Source organism: Rhamphochromis longiceps, linkage group LG22, assembly GCF_057381845.1.
Source record: "Rhamphochromis longiceps isolate RC_006_pf linkage group LG22, R_longiceps_female_GT1.1, whole genome shotgun sequence".
Classification (NCBI taxonomy): domain Eukaryota; kingdom Metazoa; phylum Chordata; class Actinopteri; order Cichliformes; family Cichlidae; genus Rhamphochromis; species Rhamphochromis longiceps.
The window spans coordinates 27,031,030-27,045,415 of NC_140577.1; the positions used below are offsets into that span (position 1 = coordinate 27,031,030).

General features: G+C 41.6%; 1 protein-coding gene across 2 annotated transcripts in view; it reads right to left on the reverse strand.

Moving 5' to 3' along the window:
• Positions 1-10,021: 10,021 nt before the first annotated feature.
• Positions 10,022-14,386, reverse strand: part of pkib (protein kinase (cAMP-dependent, catalytic) inhibitor beta) — a 32,788-nt gene continuing 28,423 nt past the window's right edge. For both annotated transcript variants that reach the window (XM_085395976.1, XM_085395978.1), the window contains 2 exons: positions 12,498-12,649; positions 10,022-11,817 (listed from right to left, as the gene is read on the reverse strand). In XM_085395976.1, the coding sequence (XP_085252102.1) occupies positions 11,735-11,817; positions 12,498-12,639 (225 nt within the window). In that variant the 5' untranslated portion in view covers positions 12,640-12,649 and the 3' untranslated portion in view covers positions 10,022-11,734. The remainder of the gene's footprint in view (positions 11,818-12,497; positions 12,650-14,386) is intronic.

Below are 14,386 nucleotides of genomic sequence, written 5' to 3' on the forward strand. Positions count from 1 at the left end.
TACATGCAACTGCAATCCCAGCATTTAGTCCTAAATCAGGTCGTCTTCAGTTCAGCAGTTTGTCTTGTCTGTTGTTTTGTCCAAGTGATGTTCAGGTCAAGACAGATCGATATAAGCGCTGTAGAAGAAACTGCTCAGGATCCTGACATTTAAGTGTGATGAATCATGGCTGTTTTTGTTGTTCTCATGTGTAGAAATTCCTTCTAATATTCTTTTAGCAACTGCATAATGCACTGTTAAATCAGTGTATGGCTGCCAAAAGAGTTCAGTTACTAACAATAGCAATTCAGTGTAGTTCTCTTTGAAAATGGATTTGACTGAGCACCTCATCGATAAAAAGAATGAGTAGTATTTGTAGCTTCTTTGAGAAGGCACTGCAATTCAATTACAGCTTTTTCGAGGTTGAGAAACAAACTTGTGTGCTTGTAGATTATAGTTTATATATGTTTTGTTCACACTGATCACCTGCGTACAATTTCATAATGTTGTAAACCTGCTCAACATTTGGCAATAAAACCCTTTCTGATTCTAATATTGATTCTGATTCTCTAGAAGTCTGTGAAAGGCAGTCTGCAGACTGCGACAGATTTGAGTCCAGTGCGTGGAGGAAAAATGAGAGATGGAAGAAGGACAAGGGTAATCCTCCTTGAATCTGTCGTTGAACATGACCAATTAAGATGGGACTTTATCTGAAAGATGGCAGAGGGGGTCAAGATGTGGGGATTTTGACTGTCTGTCCTTTTTATCTGACTATATCTTTAGAAAGAAAATTCTGGAGAGAGGGAGGAGGGAGATTGGGCCTTTTTAAAAAAAAAAAAAAAAGGTCAAACATGCTAGAGATAGCAGGGCATAATGTTGTTGTAAAGTGACTTGGTCGCCGTGAGAACGGGGTCAGGCTAATGCTTGTTTCATCTTATTGGGAGAGAGTGATGCCAAGCTGAGCTGTCTGACAGAGAGCTTATGGAGGGCGAGGAGTTGTGCTGTCCTGCGTGTGTGTGTGAGTGATGCCAGGCTTACTCTGCCAGTCTCCGCCCCACCACTGTTTGGGTGATGTCATGTTTGTGTGTGTGAGCATGTGTGTGTTTGCAGCCTTGTGATCTGTCCCTGGACAAAGAATGAAGTCACTTGCAAGCTCACACACACTTTAAGGAAGACTGGATGCAAATGGCAAAAACAGTTGTTAATAGCAGCATCTATGCACCGAGGACGGGGGATTAAAATGGATGTTTTGGTTGCACTTACTTAACTCAACTGATGCAGGGATCAGCAGCATGTTCATAGATTACACACTGCGTAATCTATCAGTTTGCCTAATGGTTTCCAACTAAATATGTTTAGTAGATTATTTTGCCTGTTTTATTTTGCCCTCTTGCTGAAGCCCTCTACCAAAAAAGATACAGAAATATTTGTTTTTTCTGCTCTTACATTCTCTTTGTATCCACTGATCTGTGACATTCCTCAAGGACGTATTCTAGGACGTCCTTAATCTTCTCTTTACATGCGTCTATAAGTGCACAAAAACATTAATGTTTGATCATGAGCATTGAAATGCAGTTAAATGCACTTAATCAGTTAACTGCATTTAACTGATTGGATTACCAAAGTAACTGTGGATAGATGCTGTTCCATCATTTACATTGAGCATCACATTGGTTAGCTAATGACAGCCCACACCACCCTGAGGGTTCAGCTGACTGGCAAACTATATATTCATATATGGTGAGCTCTTTAAGATAGGCTAGCCAGTCCAGAGTTGCTGTACACCTGTCAGCCACATGGCAACCCACCGCTACAACCCCAGCTCCTCCTATCATTTCTGTTAAGTTGATTTGTTTTTATTGTTGCCTGCTCTGTTGTCCACTGGAGTCTACACATGGGAGGATAGTGAGGGATACTCTCCTGACCTCATGCTGTCCACATATCAAATTCAAATTCAAATTTTATTTGTCACACACACAACCATACAGAGTATGACATGAGGTGAAATGCTTGTAGCTTGTAGCTGTGCAATGCCCGACCATTAAATGACAGTGGCTTTACAGTATTTACAATTTACAGGTTATACAAAATTGACAGATTTAACTTAGAAATTTACAGTAAAAAAATGTGCAAATAGCAGAAAGAGATTATAAATTATAGGAAGTGTGCATGAAGAAAAACCAGAGTGCGTGTGGTGATGTGTGTGAGAGTCCAGTCTTATAGTGATGTAATGTGTGTGGGGAGAGTCCAGTCCTACACCTGGTTCAGGGCCCGAATAGCCTGGGGGAAGAAGCTCCTCCTCATTCTCTCTGTTTTGGCCTTGAGGGAGCGGAAGCGCTTCCCAGACCTTAACAGTGAGAAGAGTCCATTGTTGGGATGGGAGAGGTCCATCATAATCTTCCTAGCTTTGGTCTTGCACCGCTTGGTGTAGATGGACAGCAGGTCAGGGAGCTCTGATTGAATGATGTGTTCGGCTGAGCCCACCACTCTTTGCAGATCTCGTCTGTCCTGCTTGGTGCTGTCCCCAAACCAGGTGCAGATGTTTCCCGTCAGGACGCTCTCGATGGTGCAGGAGTAGAAGTTCTTGAGCACCTTCAGTGGCAGATGGAAGTCTCTAAGTCTTCTGAGGAAGAAGAGACGCTGATGGACTTTCATAGCCAGCATGTTGATGTGACAGGACCATGACAGGTCCTGAGTGATGCGGACACCCAGGTATCGGAAACTGTCTACTCTCTCCACTGGCGTGCCACTGATGATGAGGGGTTTGTAATTCCTCGCCTGCTTTGTAGTGAAGTCCACGATCAGCTCCTTAGTCTTGCTGATGTTTAGGAGGAGGTTATTCTCCTGGCACCAGGTCTCCAGGTTCCTAATCTCCTCCAGGTAGGCCGTCTCGATGTTGTCGGAGATCAGGCCCACAACAACAGTGTCGTCAGCAAACTTGACGATGGAGGTGGTGTCTGATGTGTCTACACAGTCATAAGTGTACAGTGAGTACAGCAGGGGGCTTAAAACACAGCCCTGAGGCGCTCCAGTGCTGAGTGAGATGGAGGGGGGGACTTGTTTTCCCACCCTCACTGATTGGGGTCTGTCTGTGAGGAAGGTGAGGATCCACTGACACAGTGATGAGCTGAGTCCTAGATCCGTCAACTTGGTGAAAAGCTTAGAGGGAATTATTGTGTTGAATGCTGAACTGTAGTCCACGAACAGCATCCTAACATAATTCCCTCTGCCAGTGTCCAGGTGACTCAGGGATGTGTGGAGCAGGTGAGATATGGCATCGTCTGTGGAACGATTAGTCCGGTAAGCAAACTGAAGTGAGTCGATGGTGGCAGGAAGTGAAGAAGTGATGTGATCTCTCATCAGTCTTTCAAAACACTTCATTACAATTGAAGTCAGTGCTACTGGACGGTAGTCATTGTGGCAAGCGGGCTGTTGTTTCTTTGGAACAGGGACAATGATGAACTGTTTGAAGCACGTGGGAACCACTGCTTGGGCCAGGGAGAGGTTGAAGATCTCCGTGGTCAGGGCAGGCTCTCAGGACCCGGCCAGGGATTGCATCTGGTCCTGCTGCCTTCCGGATGTTCACCCTCCTGAAGGTGTTCCTCACGGCATGCTCTGTGATGATGAATGCATTGTCTTCACTGGTGCACTCCGAGCGCGCGCAGCCGTTTGTTGTTTTAATTGCTGCGGCGTTGAAGCGAGCGTAAAACGTGTTCAGCTCATCAGCCAGTGAAGCGTCGGCATTTATCATTGAAGAAGCTGGTCGTTTATAGTCCGTTATTGTCCGCAGTCCTTTCCACAGGCTCCTAGAGTCACACTGTCGTAGCTGTGACTCTAGCTTTTCCCCGTAGCTCCACTTTGCCTTTCTGACCGCGCTGCGCACGTTGTAAGACGCAGCCTTGTATAGGTCCATATTACCGGAGACGAGCCCTTCATTGAAGGCAGCGGTGCGTGATCTCATATGTGTGGTATGAGGTACATATGTATGGTAGGGCAGAGAGGTTGCAGAACAGAGCCTTGCCACCACATAGTTGGCATGTTCTCCCCGTGTGTCTACATGGGTTCTCTCCGAGTGCTCCGGCTTCCTCCCAAAGTCCAAAGATATGCAGTTACACAGGGATTGGTGAAGGAGAATGGATGGATGGATGGAAGTAGCTATTCTTTTTGACAACAGTGGATCTGACTGAAATGTGCACTGTGTTTTGTAACACTACAACAAAATTTCCTTAATGTCCCCAAACTATCCTTATCTTTCCCTCAATCTAACAAAGTTGTTTTTGTGCCTAAAACTAGGAGGGCATACACATGATATTGATCTGTTTTTATAATATTCTTTATTTATTTTTTGGTTGCTCGCTGTAACAGAGGGTAATGGCAAAACAACCCTTATATGTATATGTTGATCCTAAGATGTTGGTTTTGATCTTTTTATGGGATTTGCAGCAATAAAAATGTGGAAGCATTTGTTTTTTGAATTTATTTATTTTTTAGTTATTTTAGATTGTATGATAAATGATAGTAAAAGCAAGGAATAATTACCAAGCAATAAGAAAACACTGAATCGACGCTCCTGTAACTCCTTAACTTGTAACTCCTCCTCTTGTCCCTTTTGTTTTTAGGATCCCTTTTGTCTTTGACCCTCTCTCATGTCTTCTCCTCTCTTTCCTTTTGAGGCTCTTGGGCGTTGGAAATAGCACGTTGACTTCCACGTGAAGGCTTTTCTTTTCCCTGCCTGTCTGGCATCCTCTCTGTGACCCACGTCTGCATGGCCTCAGTGTCAGTCTTATTCATCCCCTCCCTTTCTTTAATTCACAGTATCTCTTTCTATATGTCTCTTTAACACTTACTCTGTCCTCCACAGCAGCTTTGTCATTCTCTCTTTGGCCTGTCCACTGGTGGTGCAAACAGCACAAAGAGCTATGGAGATTGCAATGGAGAGTAAGTGGAGTATCGTAAAGGATGCTGCTACTGCTGTTCATTCACTTAGCTTCGACTGATAGCACAGCGTTTGGCTCTAATCTGTTTGTCAAAGGAACCACGATGCATTTCTGTAGAGCAATTACACGACATTTTCCTTGAGGAAAACCAATAGCTAACCGCCTCTACCATGCTGTTCAATTATGTAAGAAAACAGAGAGCTTTTCTGCGTGCTGCTCTTCTGTTCTGTGGATTTAGAAACAAACTCTGTAGTAATTTATGATTTGTAAAAGTGTGCACAGTCTGATGTGTTAAGAGAGATGAATGCTAATCATGGAATTCAGAGTTGGCAGTTCACTGCAGCCAAAGCTATTTTTAGATATTGCTTCCACATTTCATGACTTGGTTAAAATAATAATAATAAAGAAAATAACAGGGTCAAGCACAGCTCCATAAACAAATGCATTTTCAAATTAATTCTTCACGTTTTCTCGTGTTCTAAAAAAAAGGGGAAAAACCTCCATAATTGCATTTAAATCAAATAAGGTCCAAGCATCTCTCAAGGCTAGGTTACCCTAGCAACATGTTATGTACCAGCAGTCTGGGTGAGGGAGCCACATCAGAGGAGTGGGGGATGTCTGAGAATGCAGGGGGAGACTTTTAGCAGAGATAATAAATCTCAAATTTATTAAACACTTCTGTTTTACTTGATCAAAAACATACATGGATATCCCATTAGCATGGTAGCGATTATTATGTATTTAACCAACAGTGCCTCCCTTACATAATCTGTGGACCACAGCATCAGTTAACATAACATAGGAGAGACATGTGCTTTACATGGTTCTCTCTGCAGAGAGGGAGACAGAGATGGGTGTGTCCAAATGCAAGTCATCACTGGGTTTTTAAATGAAAAGATGTGTGCAGGAATGTTAAATCCAAAACCTTGAAACTGTGATGTTTTTTAAACCATGATATTAATGTGATGCTTGGTACCTCTGCCAAAACTAGTGTAAAACAACTGTATTTCAGCCATTTTCGTTCTCCCAGACATAACAAAGAAATCCTCCCCAAGGTGTACAAAGATGATGTGAGGTGAATGATAATTTAGTGAATGTCTCCATCTGCTGCACACCAAGAGGAACTGCTGCATTATGTAACAGGCAGGTGCCAATATGCTCATACTTGAAGGAAAAAATAAGTGCTTGTGCACACTTTAATTGATCCACACATGCCCTTATTTTAATAATAATGGATTGGATTGATATAGCGCTTTTCAAGGCACCCAAAGCGCTTTACAATACCACTATTCATTCACTCTCACATTCATACACTGGTGGAGGCAGCTACCGTTGTAGCCACAGCTGCCCTGGGGCAGACTGACAGAAGTGAGGCTGCCATATCGCGCCATCGGCCCCTCTGGCCAACACCAGTAGGGCAGAGTGTCTTGCCCAAGGACACAACGACCAGAACAGCGAGCCCAGGGATCAAGCTGGCGACCTTCTGGTTACAGATGCGCTTCCCAACCCCCTGAGCCACGGTCATCCTGTTTTACAGATGTAGAGAGCGATTTTCACAACTTCAGCTGTCTTTAGTTATTATGGCTATTTAGGATTCTGTCTAATCTAGTCTTCTTTTGCCTTTGAACATCAACTAGCTGTCTAATCAGAGGTTTACTTGTCTTTATCAGTTTGCAGTTGACCCCACATCTTTTACATTAGAACTTTCAATCCCATGCTGTGGGACTGTTGCATGTAATGACTAACCAAGTGACAAGTGAAAAAAGGGAGCTGTGGGGCTCACTAAACTACCTTCAATAATTAGTTACTCCAAACGATGAAATGTGTCTGTTAGACTCCATTCCTAACAGACACATTTCAAAGACGTCCTGCCAGTAATTAATGCTTCCATTTTAAACATGACCTCTTTATCTCTGTTAGCACAGGCTTTCAAGGTGGCTGTAATTAAACCACTGTTTAAAAAATCCAGACTTAATCCAGCTGTCTTAGGTCATTATAGACTGATTTTTTTAACCTTTCTCTTTTTTAATTCTTTTTTTTTAAAGATTTGCAGAGGAATTTCCTGTTTGAAGAGTTTCAGTCAGGATTCAGAGATCATCATAACACAGAAACTGAACTAGTGAGAATCCCAAGAGTCAGCTCCGTGTTTGTCTTGTTTGACTCATGCATTCGATACAGCTGATCACAATATTTTAACTCTAGAATGCAGATTTCAGGTTGTGCATGTCTTCTCAAAGGTTGGTTACAGTTCCAGAGGCTTCTGTGCTGGAACCATTGATCCTTAATCAGCTCCAAATACTACAGAGTCATCACTCGCACCGAGTCTAATGACACTATTACCCCTATTCTCATCCAGCTTCATTGTTTCCACATTCCTCAATGGATCCAGTATAAGATTTTGAATTTCACTTTTAAAGCTCACAGTGACTTGTTACCCCAATATTTTTCAGACCTCAGCCCTGCGCTCAGTTTCAGCTGGTCTTCTAAGTGTTCCTTAATTCAAATTTAACACCATGGGTGCCAGAGCCTTTAGCTCTACTCGCCTCATCTCAGGGGCTATTAGCACTTCAGCATCATCAGCTAGACTCTTTGACACAATTCAAATACCAACTTAAAACCCACCCGTTTACATCTGCAAGTTAGCAATAATTATTATTATACTTTTTACACTGCGTATATTTTCAGTGTTATGCAGATGATACCCAGCTATATTCATCTATAAAGCCAGACGGCACAAATTAACTAGTCAAATCATAGGCATGTGTTAAAAAGATAAAGGACTGGATGAACTCTAATGGATGAACTAATTTGCTGTTTTTCTACATTCAGACTAAAAGAAAGTAGAAACTGAGGTTATAGTACTTGACTCAGAAATATGCTGTCTCAGAGTGATGAGTAAAGGCTAGTTCATGCATTCAATACTTCTAAGCTGGACGACTGTAATACATTATCAGCGGGTGCAATGACAAGGATGAGAAAGAGAGATCATGTTTCCTCTGTATTGGATTCTCTTCACTGGCTCCCTGTTAAAGCTAGAATTGAATTTAACACTTGAACTTGTAGTATAAAGTGTCTCCAGGCAACTGTTGTTGTAATTTGGCGCTAAAGGAATAAACTTGAATTAAATCAAAATGAATTGAATTGAACTGAATGTCACTGTTACTTTCTGGAGACATAAGTTAGCATATTTAGAGACTGGAGATTGAAGTTGTCAGCCAACATTAGCAAATAGGTAGCAAGCCACACCCTTGAATATTATCTGTCAGATAAATATATGTGTCAGATAAATTCATTAAAAACTGTTTTAAAATGCAACAAATTGTGAATACAGTTCAGAGATTCAATACAATAACTTAACTGAGGTGAGGCCGAGCACACGGTGATGGGCTAAAGCTCCTGTGTCAGCACACTTTCAAACTGGCCTAACATTAAGCTTCAACTCAAATGTAATCTGCTATTTGTTTATCCACTGAGACATTACTTACTAAAACAGATACTAAAGTATTTTTGTACCAGCTGGACCTCACAAGGCTATTTGAGCAACTGTAAGTGTTTTTGGTTTTAGCCATCAAACTTCCTGCTTGGTTACATGGTGACACTTTTGGCCTGTCAGTTGAGCTTGCTAAATTGGCATTTTCTTTGAAGGTGTTGTCAAGTAATAGTAGGATTGAAATGGATGCAGCATTTCACATGCTTCGTTTCTGTTACAGAGGTCCAGCACAGGGAGAAGAGGCTGAAGCAGGTCATCAACAAGGATGTCCTTGTGCACTGCTGCATTTATCTTTCCATCTACCCTGACTACTCTCTCAGTTCCTGCTGCCAAAAACCATCCCTATTGCATGACACTTCCACCACCATGCCCCACTGTAAGAAAAGGTATTCGCCAGGTGACGAGCAGTGCCTGTTTTTTTTCCAAACATGATGATTCAGGTGGAAGAGTTCAATCTCTGTTTCATCAGACCAGACAATTGTGTTTCTCATGATCTGGTCCTTCAGGTGCCTTTTGCCAAATTCCAGGCAGGCTTGCTTTTAGGCTTCCACCTTGCCACTCTACCATACAGGCCTGAGTGCTGCAGAAATGGTTGTCCTTCAGGAAGGTTCTCCTCTCACCACAGAACTCTTGTTTGTGTTAAATAAATAAAAAGGGGAATGGCTATGTGTTACTCTTAATCTGAGGTCAGAGTTATTTTAAATAATTAAATAATTTGAATCCGGCTGAACCTGATAAGGACCAGATTATTTTTTTTATCATGTCCTCAAAACCTTGGTGCTGAAAGAGGGTTTACTGTCTTTTTCAAATTACTATACCGAATTGTGTCCATAGATCCATACCTTCCCTTTTTGCCTTACAACTGGCAAAAGCACTTCTGGAGGAAATTTACAAAAAACAGACTGAGCTTTTAGGCGTCAAACACAACACCGTTTTTCTTCTGTTCTAAAACAGCATGATCTGAATATTGCAAATCCACACGACTTTACATGCTATTGGAGAGCTACTTATCAGACTTGTCACAACCCACCCTGGAGGCAAAAAAGCTTTATGCAACTTTACTCACATATGCAGCATTGTGAAATCTGTAAACACATTTAACCTGGTGGTTCCCCTTCATGCCAGGCATCTGTTGTTTAGACTTTTTACAAATACAGCAAATTAAGTTTATAATAGAGATATAATTCATTTGACAAAAATGGTCAGCATTTAGGGTTTTCAGTCAGGGGTTCAGTTATTCATGTTAGTGTATACGATTAGTGGTGGCTCCATAGTGTAGTGGTTCACATGCTCAGCTGGCAAGTAAAGGCTACTGCTCACCTTCTAGCAGGATAAACAAATCCCTGTTGGGGTTGCGTCAGGAAGGGCATCACAGCGTGTGTTGCTACCTGTTGTAGTGCTACTTTGTGACAAGAGAGAAGCTGAAAGTAGCTACAGTATTTACATGCTAACTATGAAAGGTAAACAACTCCTTTAACAGCTATTAGTGATTAAATATTTTGAAAATACGTCAATACGGGCCACATGTCAGACTCGTATAGCCAGTCTTGAATCAAAAATTCTAGCAAATATTAGAATAAGCAAATTAGTAAAAAGTATTCAACACACTGCAGTATAGGTAAAGCTTGGAGATTTAATATGGCAATTTTCACCACCAGATAGAATCAACATAAAGGATTCAATCCAGTTAAGTAAAATATATGCACTAGGACACTACAACATACACCTCTGATTCATCGGTCTCTTAAAATGTGTTGATCAGCGTCAGACAGACCACAGACACTTTATCAGTACAGCATAAAAAACAAAACAAAAAAAGGAATAAAGACAGACTGGGCAGCAGCACGTCAGGTTTTCCTTGTTGCATTTGTGAAACACATCCACATAAAGACAGGCCACCAGTCAACACATCTTCAAATAGAGACAATTACAAAACACCTTTTGTTTGTGGGTACAGTCCAGTAATCATACAGGCAGCATGTATGACACACATGGATTTTACTACAATATAGTATATGTACAGTAGCAGAGAGGGGATAGCTGGCAAAGTGTGAACTCTTGCTGTTGTTTCTCACTCTCCAGCTCGCGTCCTATTCACAGTTCTGCTCATGTGTTGATGAGCGCGAACAGACTTTTCTCCGTGCGAGTGAGACAGAAGGGGAACTGCTGCCATTTTCAGCACTAGAAACACATTGTGGAGATTGCAGCATTTGTTAACGCTTGCTCCCGCGCCCAAGCGTATGCTGCTGTCACCGCAGACAAAATGGATTTTACGGCCAGTGTTTTCTTCTTTCATCCACAGTCCAAGTAGTTCAGATGGGTTTTTTTAACGATACCTCCTATTAAAACTGAGGAAATATCAAGAGCCCCGGAATTTGCAATAACAGTACCTCACAGAGAAAGAACACAACACCCACTTTTAGTTGTAAACTGCCACTAGGCACATTTTCAGATATTTGGAAAATGAAGAGACTTTGAAAAGCAAAACAATGAAACAAAAACAAAATGAAATCTTAATTTTTCTCTCAGTATTACAATGAAGTAGTGTTGGCAGTGGGAAACTATTCTCTAAAGGAATGTTTCAAGATATGGACTACACTTTATTTGGTTGCCATATCATCACGTTGCACCAAATCATCCCTAAAAAGTGCAAAGAGTCCCTGGTTGCTGTTATGGTTAAAACAGTCTGGTGATGAAGGATACAAACTGTACAACTGCAGTGTAGTTATAGACTCATTTGAAAATGCACACTAGATCATACATATTTAGTGTAAAAAGCATAAATGAGCCGGATAACACAGTTCCCAGTTTTCTTAAGTCGTGTAATGAGTTAAAAAGGATCGAGCCACTACAGGCTGCAGTTAAACTACTGTCAAAGAACACACAGAGCTACAAAACAGAGATCTGCAGGAAATGCAAGGAAAATGGTGCGTTACATTTTGACTCACAAGTTCCTTTTTTCTTTCGTTTTAAATAAATCATAGAAAAATTGTAATAAAGAGTGTACAGGACACAATCGGTCATTGTCCTTTTTATTCCCAATGTAGCGTATCCGCGTTTATGCATATATGCACACGTGCACACACTATGTGGTTCAGAACTAGGTGACGTCTGACTCTTTTTAGAAAGTACCAAAACAGTCCTAAGCTCTTGGCTCCAGTCCTTTGGGAGTGGATCCATCACCCTCCCTCCGTGGCTCAGCTTCCTCGCAAACGGTGTGACTCTCCACAGATCATCACTCATTCTCCCATAGGTCGCCCTCTGCCTCGTTCCTCATCCTCTCTCAGGTTATCTCTGTAGGCCTCCGGGGAGGTAAATAAACGAGTCCCTATGATCCCTCTTTCCCATCTGAGCTTTCTGGCGGTGCTGGTGGCTCCTCCGCCGTGGGTGACTGAGCCCCTCCCGGACCATCTGCACACAAAACTCAAAAATGACTTCTAAAGGCACAAATGTGGAACTTCTTTCCAAAGCTATTGTTCATAAATGACTGTGACAGTGCGTGCCTGGCATTTTTTGTTTTTGCTTTCATTTTAAGGCTGCTATTTTTTTCAGAAACCCCAATGCAGGCAAACAAAGTGTCTCTCTGCCACTGCTGGAGGAATTCCAAAAGATCCGAGTTCATGTGAGCAAACCTGTATTTTCATTTTTGGGGTCTGTAAGATGAATTGCACGACCATGTTGTGTTATGTTAGATGCTAATTTGTTTTCTACACATGCAGCCAAAGATGCTCAATGGCTCAAATTTGGCACTCCTGGTAGCTACACACTTTTAGCAATTGTGATGCATGACAGGGAAATGGGCAGCATTTCCCTAGTGACATTCCTAGCCTAAAGCTCACCCATCTGCTACTAAATGGAGATGTATTTAGACAAGGACAACCTTTCCTAAATCTCAAAAACTTTGCCATAGCTTCAAGCCATAGATGAGCCACATAAAGGCTTCCGGGGATCAAATATCTCAGTCAAGTTCACAAAAACATCTCTCAAAGTGTCCTTAGTTTACATTATACTGTTTCTAAATAATCAAATATATTGCTTCACATGCTAAAGTACTAAGTTTAAAAAAAAACACATTTAAAGGGAAATATCACCTTTTAGGGATAGCTCAGCCAGTTTTAGAGGTAAGTCACCAGGGTTTACACCCGCTGGAGAGCCCAGGATATCAGGCAGGGCATTTCTCCTCCCTGAGCGCCCCGAGGAGGCAAAGTCCAGCACTGGCTCCACTTCGGTCATTTCAGGAACTCTTCAGGAAAAAAAGAAGGTACAATGTTACGATTTTACCCATGTATCATGTATCATACCTTATATGATAAGGTATGATACATGATTTTAACTCACCTGAGCAGTATTTCTGCTAAGTCACAACAACAGTTGCCTCAAAGCGCTTTACATTGTGAGGTAAATACCCTACAAGAGAGCCTATGAGAAAACCCTAACAATCAGATCAACCTATTATGAGCAAGCATTTGGCGAGAGTGGGAAGGAAAAACTCCTTTTTAACAGGAAGCAAGCTCAGGGACAACCAGACTCCGTCATCTGCTTCAACCGGTGGAGGCAGAGGGGCATAGCTCTCTGTAAAATACATCTATAAGGTATAAAAGGACAAAAAACTGTGAATGTCAAATTGGCCTCTGAAACCTATAAATATAATCATTAAAAAATATTGAGAATGTCAATGTGACATGTTTAACATCTAAAAACACAGCTTATATTTGGTTTGTGGTTCTAATTTTTTTACTTGTAACTTCTAGTTCCTTTTCTCATCTTGTTTTTCAGAGTTTGATATTACGGTAAATGGTCAACCATTTGCTTAGTTCGTTAGTTAGCTAGCAACGACCAAGAAGTTTGTTGAACAAATGAAGGGCTTTACATGCTGAGCAGGCTGCAACTGTTTTCAATGCAGTGTCATAGGAAGGCCTGAATATCACAGTCATTCAAGTTGTGTTTCCATCACTGCCTTGTCCCTTGCACACAGAGACATCTGCAGATTCTCTGTTTGTTTGAATATTGTGACATTTTTAGCAGTTTCACGCTGAAAAACATTATTAAAATATTGGGCTGCTCGCCTCTCAATCTTTACTTCTGGAACACTCGACCTTTCTTTGATGCAAGCAATTAGTTGTAACATGTTTCAACTCTGTTCCCTGTTACATTTTTTTGCGGTGTTGCTGGCACCAAATTTAAATTGGAATATATTTTTCAAAGAAAAAAGTCTTAGTACAACATATCAAATGTTTAAAAGCATGGATGCAGATATAAAATGGCATGCCATTTTTGAAGAGAGGACGTTCCAGGTCTTATTTTGTAACAATTCACTTAATCAACTCACAGTGTGCTGTTTCTGTTTGGTGTGTACTGCACGGGGAAAAGCTGTGTGGGGTACATCTTTAATGATATAGCTAGCCTGCTAATCATCCCTATATGTACCCTAGTAGTTTTAATCCCAACACTTTTAAAAAGTTGACACTACGTTTTATGTTATACATAGTCTAAGTGGATATTAATTTTGACATTTCTCAGAAAACAAAATGTACTTAATGTGATTTGAACATCCAGAGAAAAGATTCATCACTGAAAAGGAGGATGTGTCTGTCTGGTCTCATGGCAACCAGCAGCTGGGGAGTCAGCTCCAGGCTACACTGGTGACAGGCAGAATTACATCCCTTGTCTCACAGACTCGCAGCGCACACACACATACAGCGAGCCATTGCTGCCATGGCAACAGTACAGAAAAAGCACCACTGGCAGGTAAACATATGACTGGAATCCATTCGCTCACTATCTCACTCTCTCTTCCCAGTCTCCCCCTTTTGTTGTGTTGCCTCCCTTTAAATAGCCATACCATTCTGTGGAGCGAAATCTCAGTTCCCATTGCTCTCTCTCAACAAAGGGCTGACGTGTGAGTTAATGCATATGTGCAGCTATAAACTCGCACACACACCATCCTCAAAAAGAGGGCCATAAGTTGACCATCTGTTAG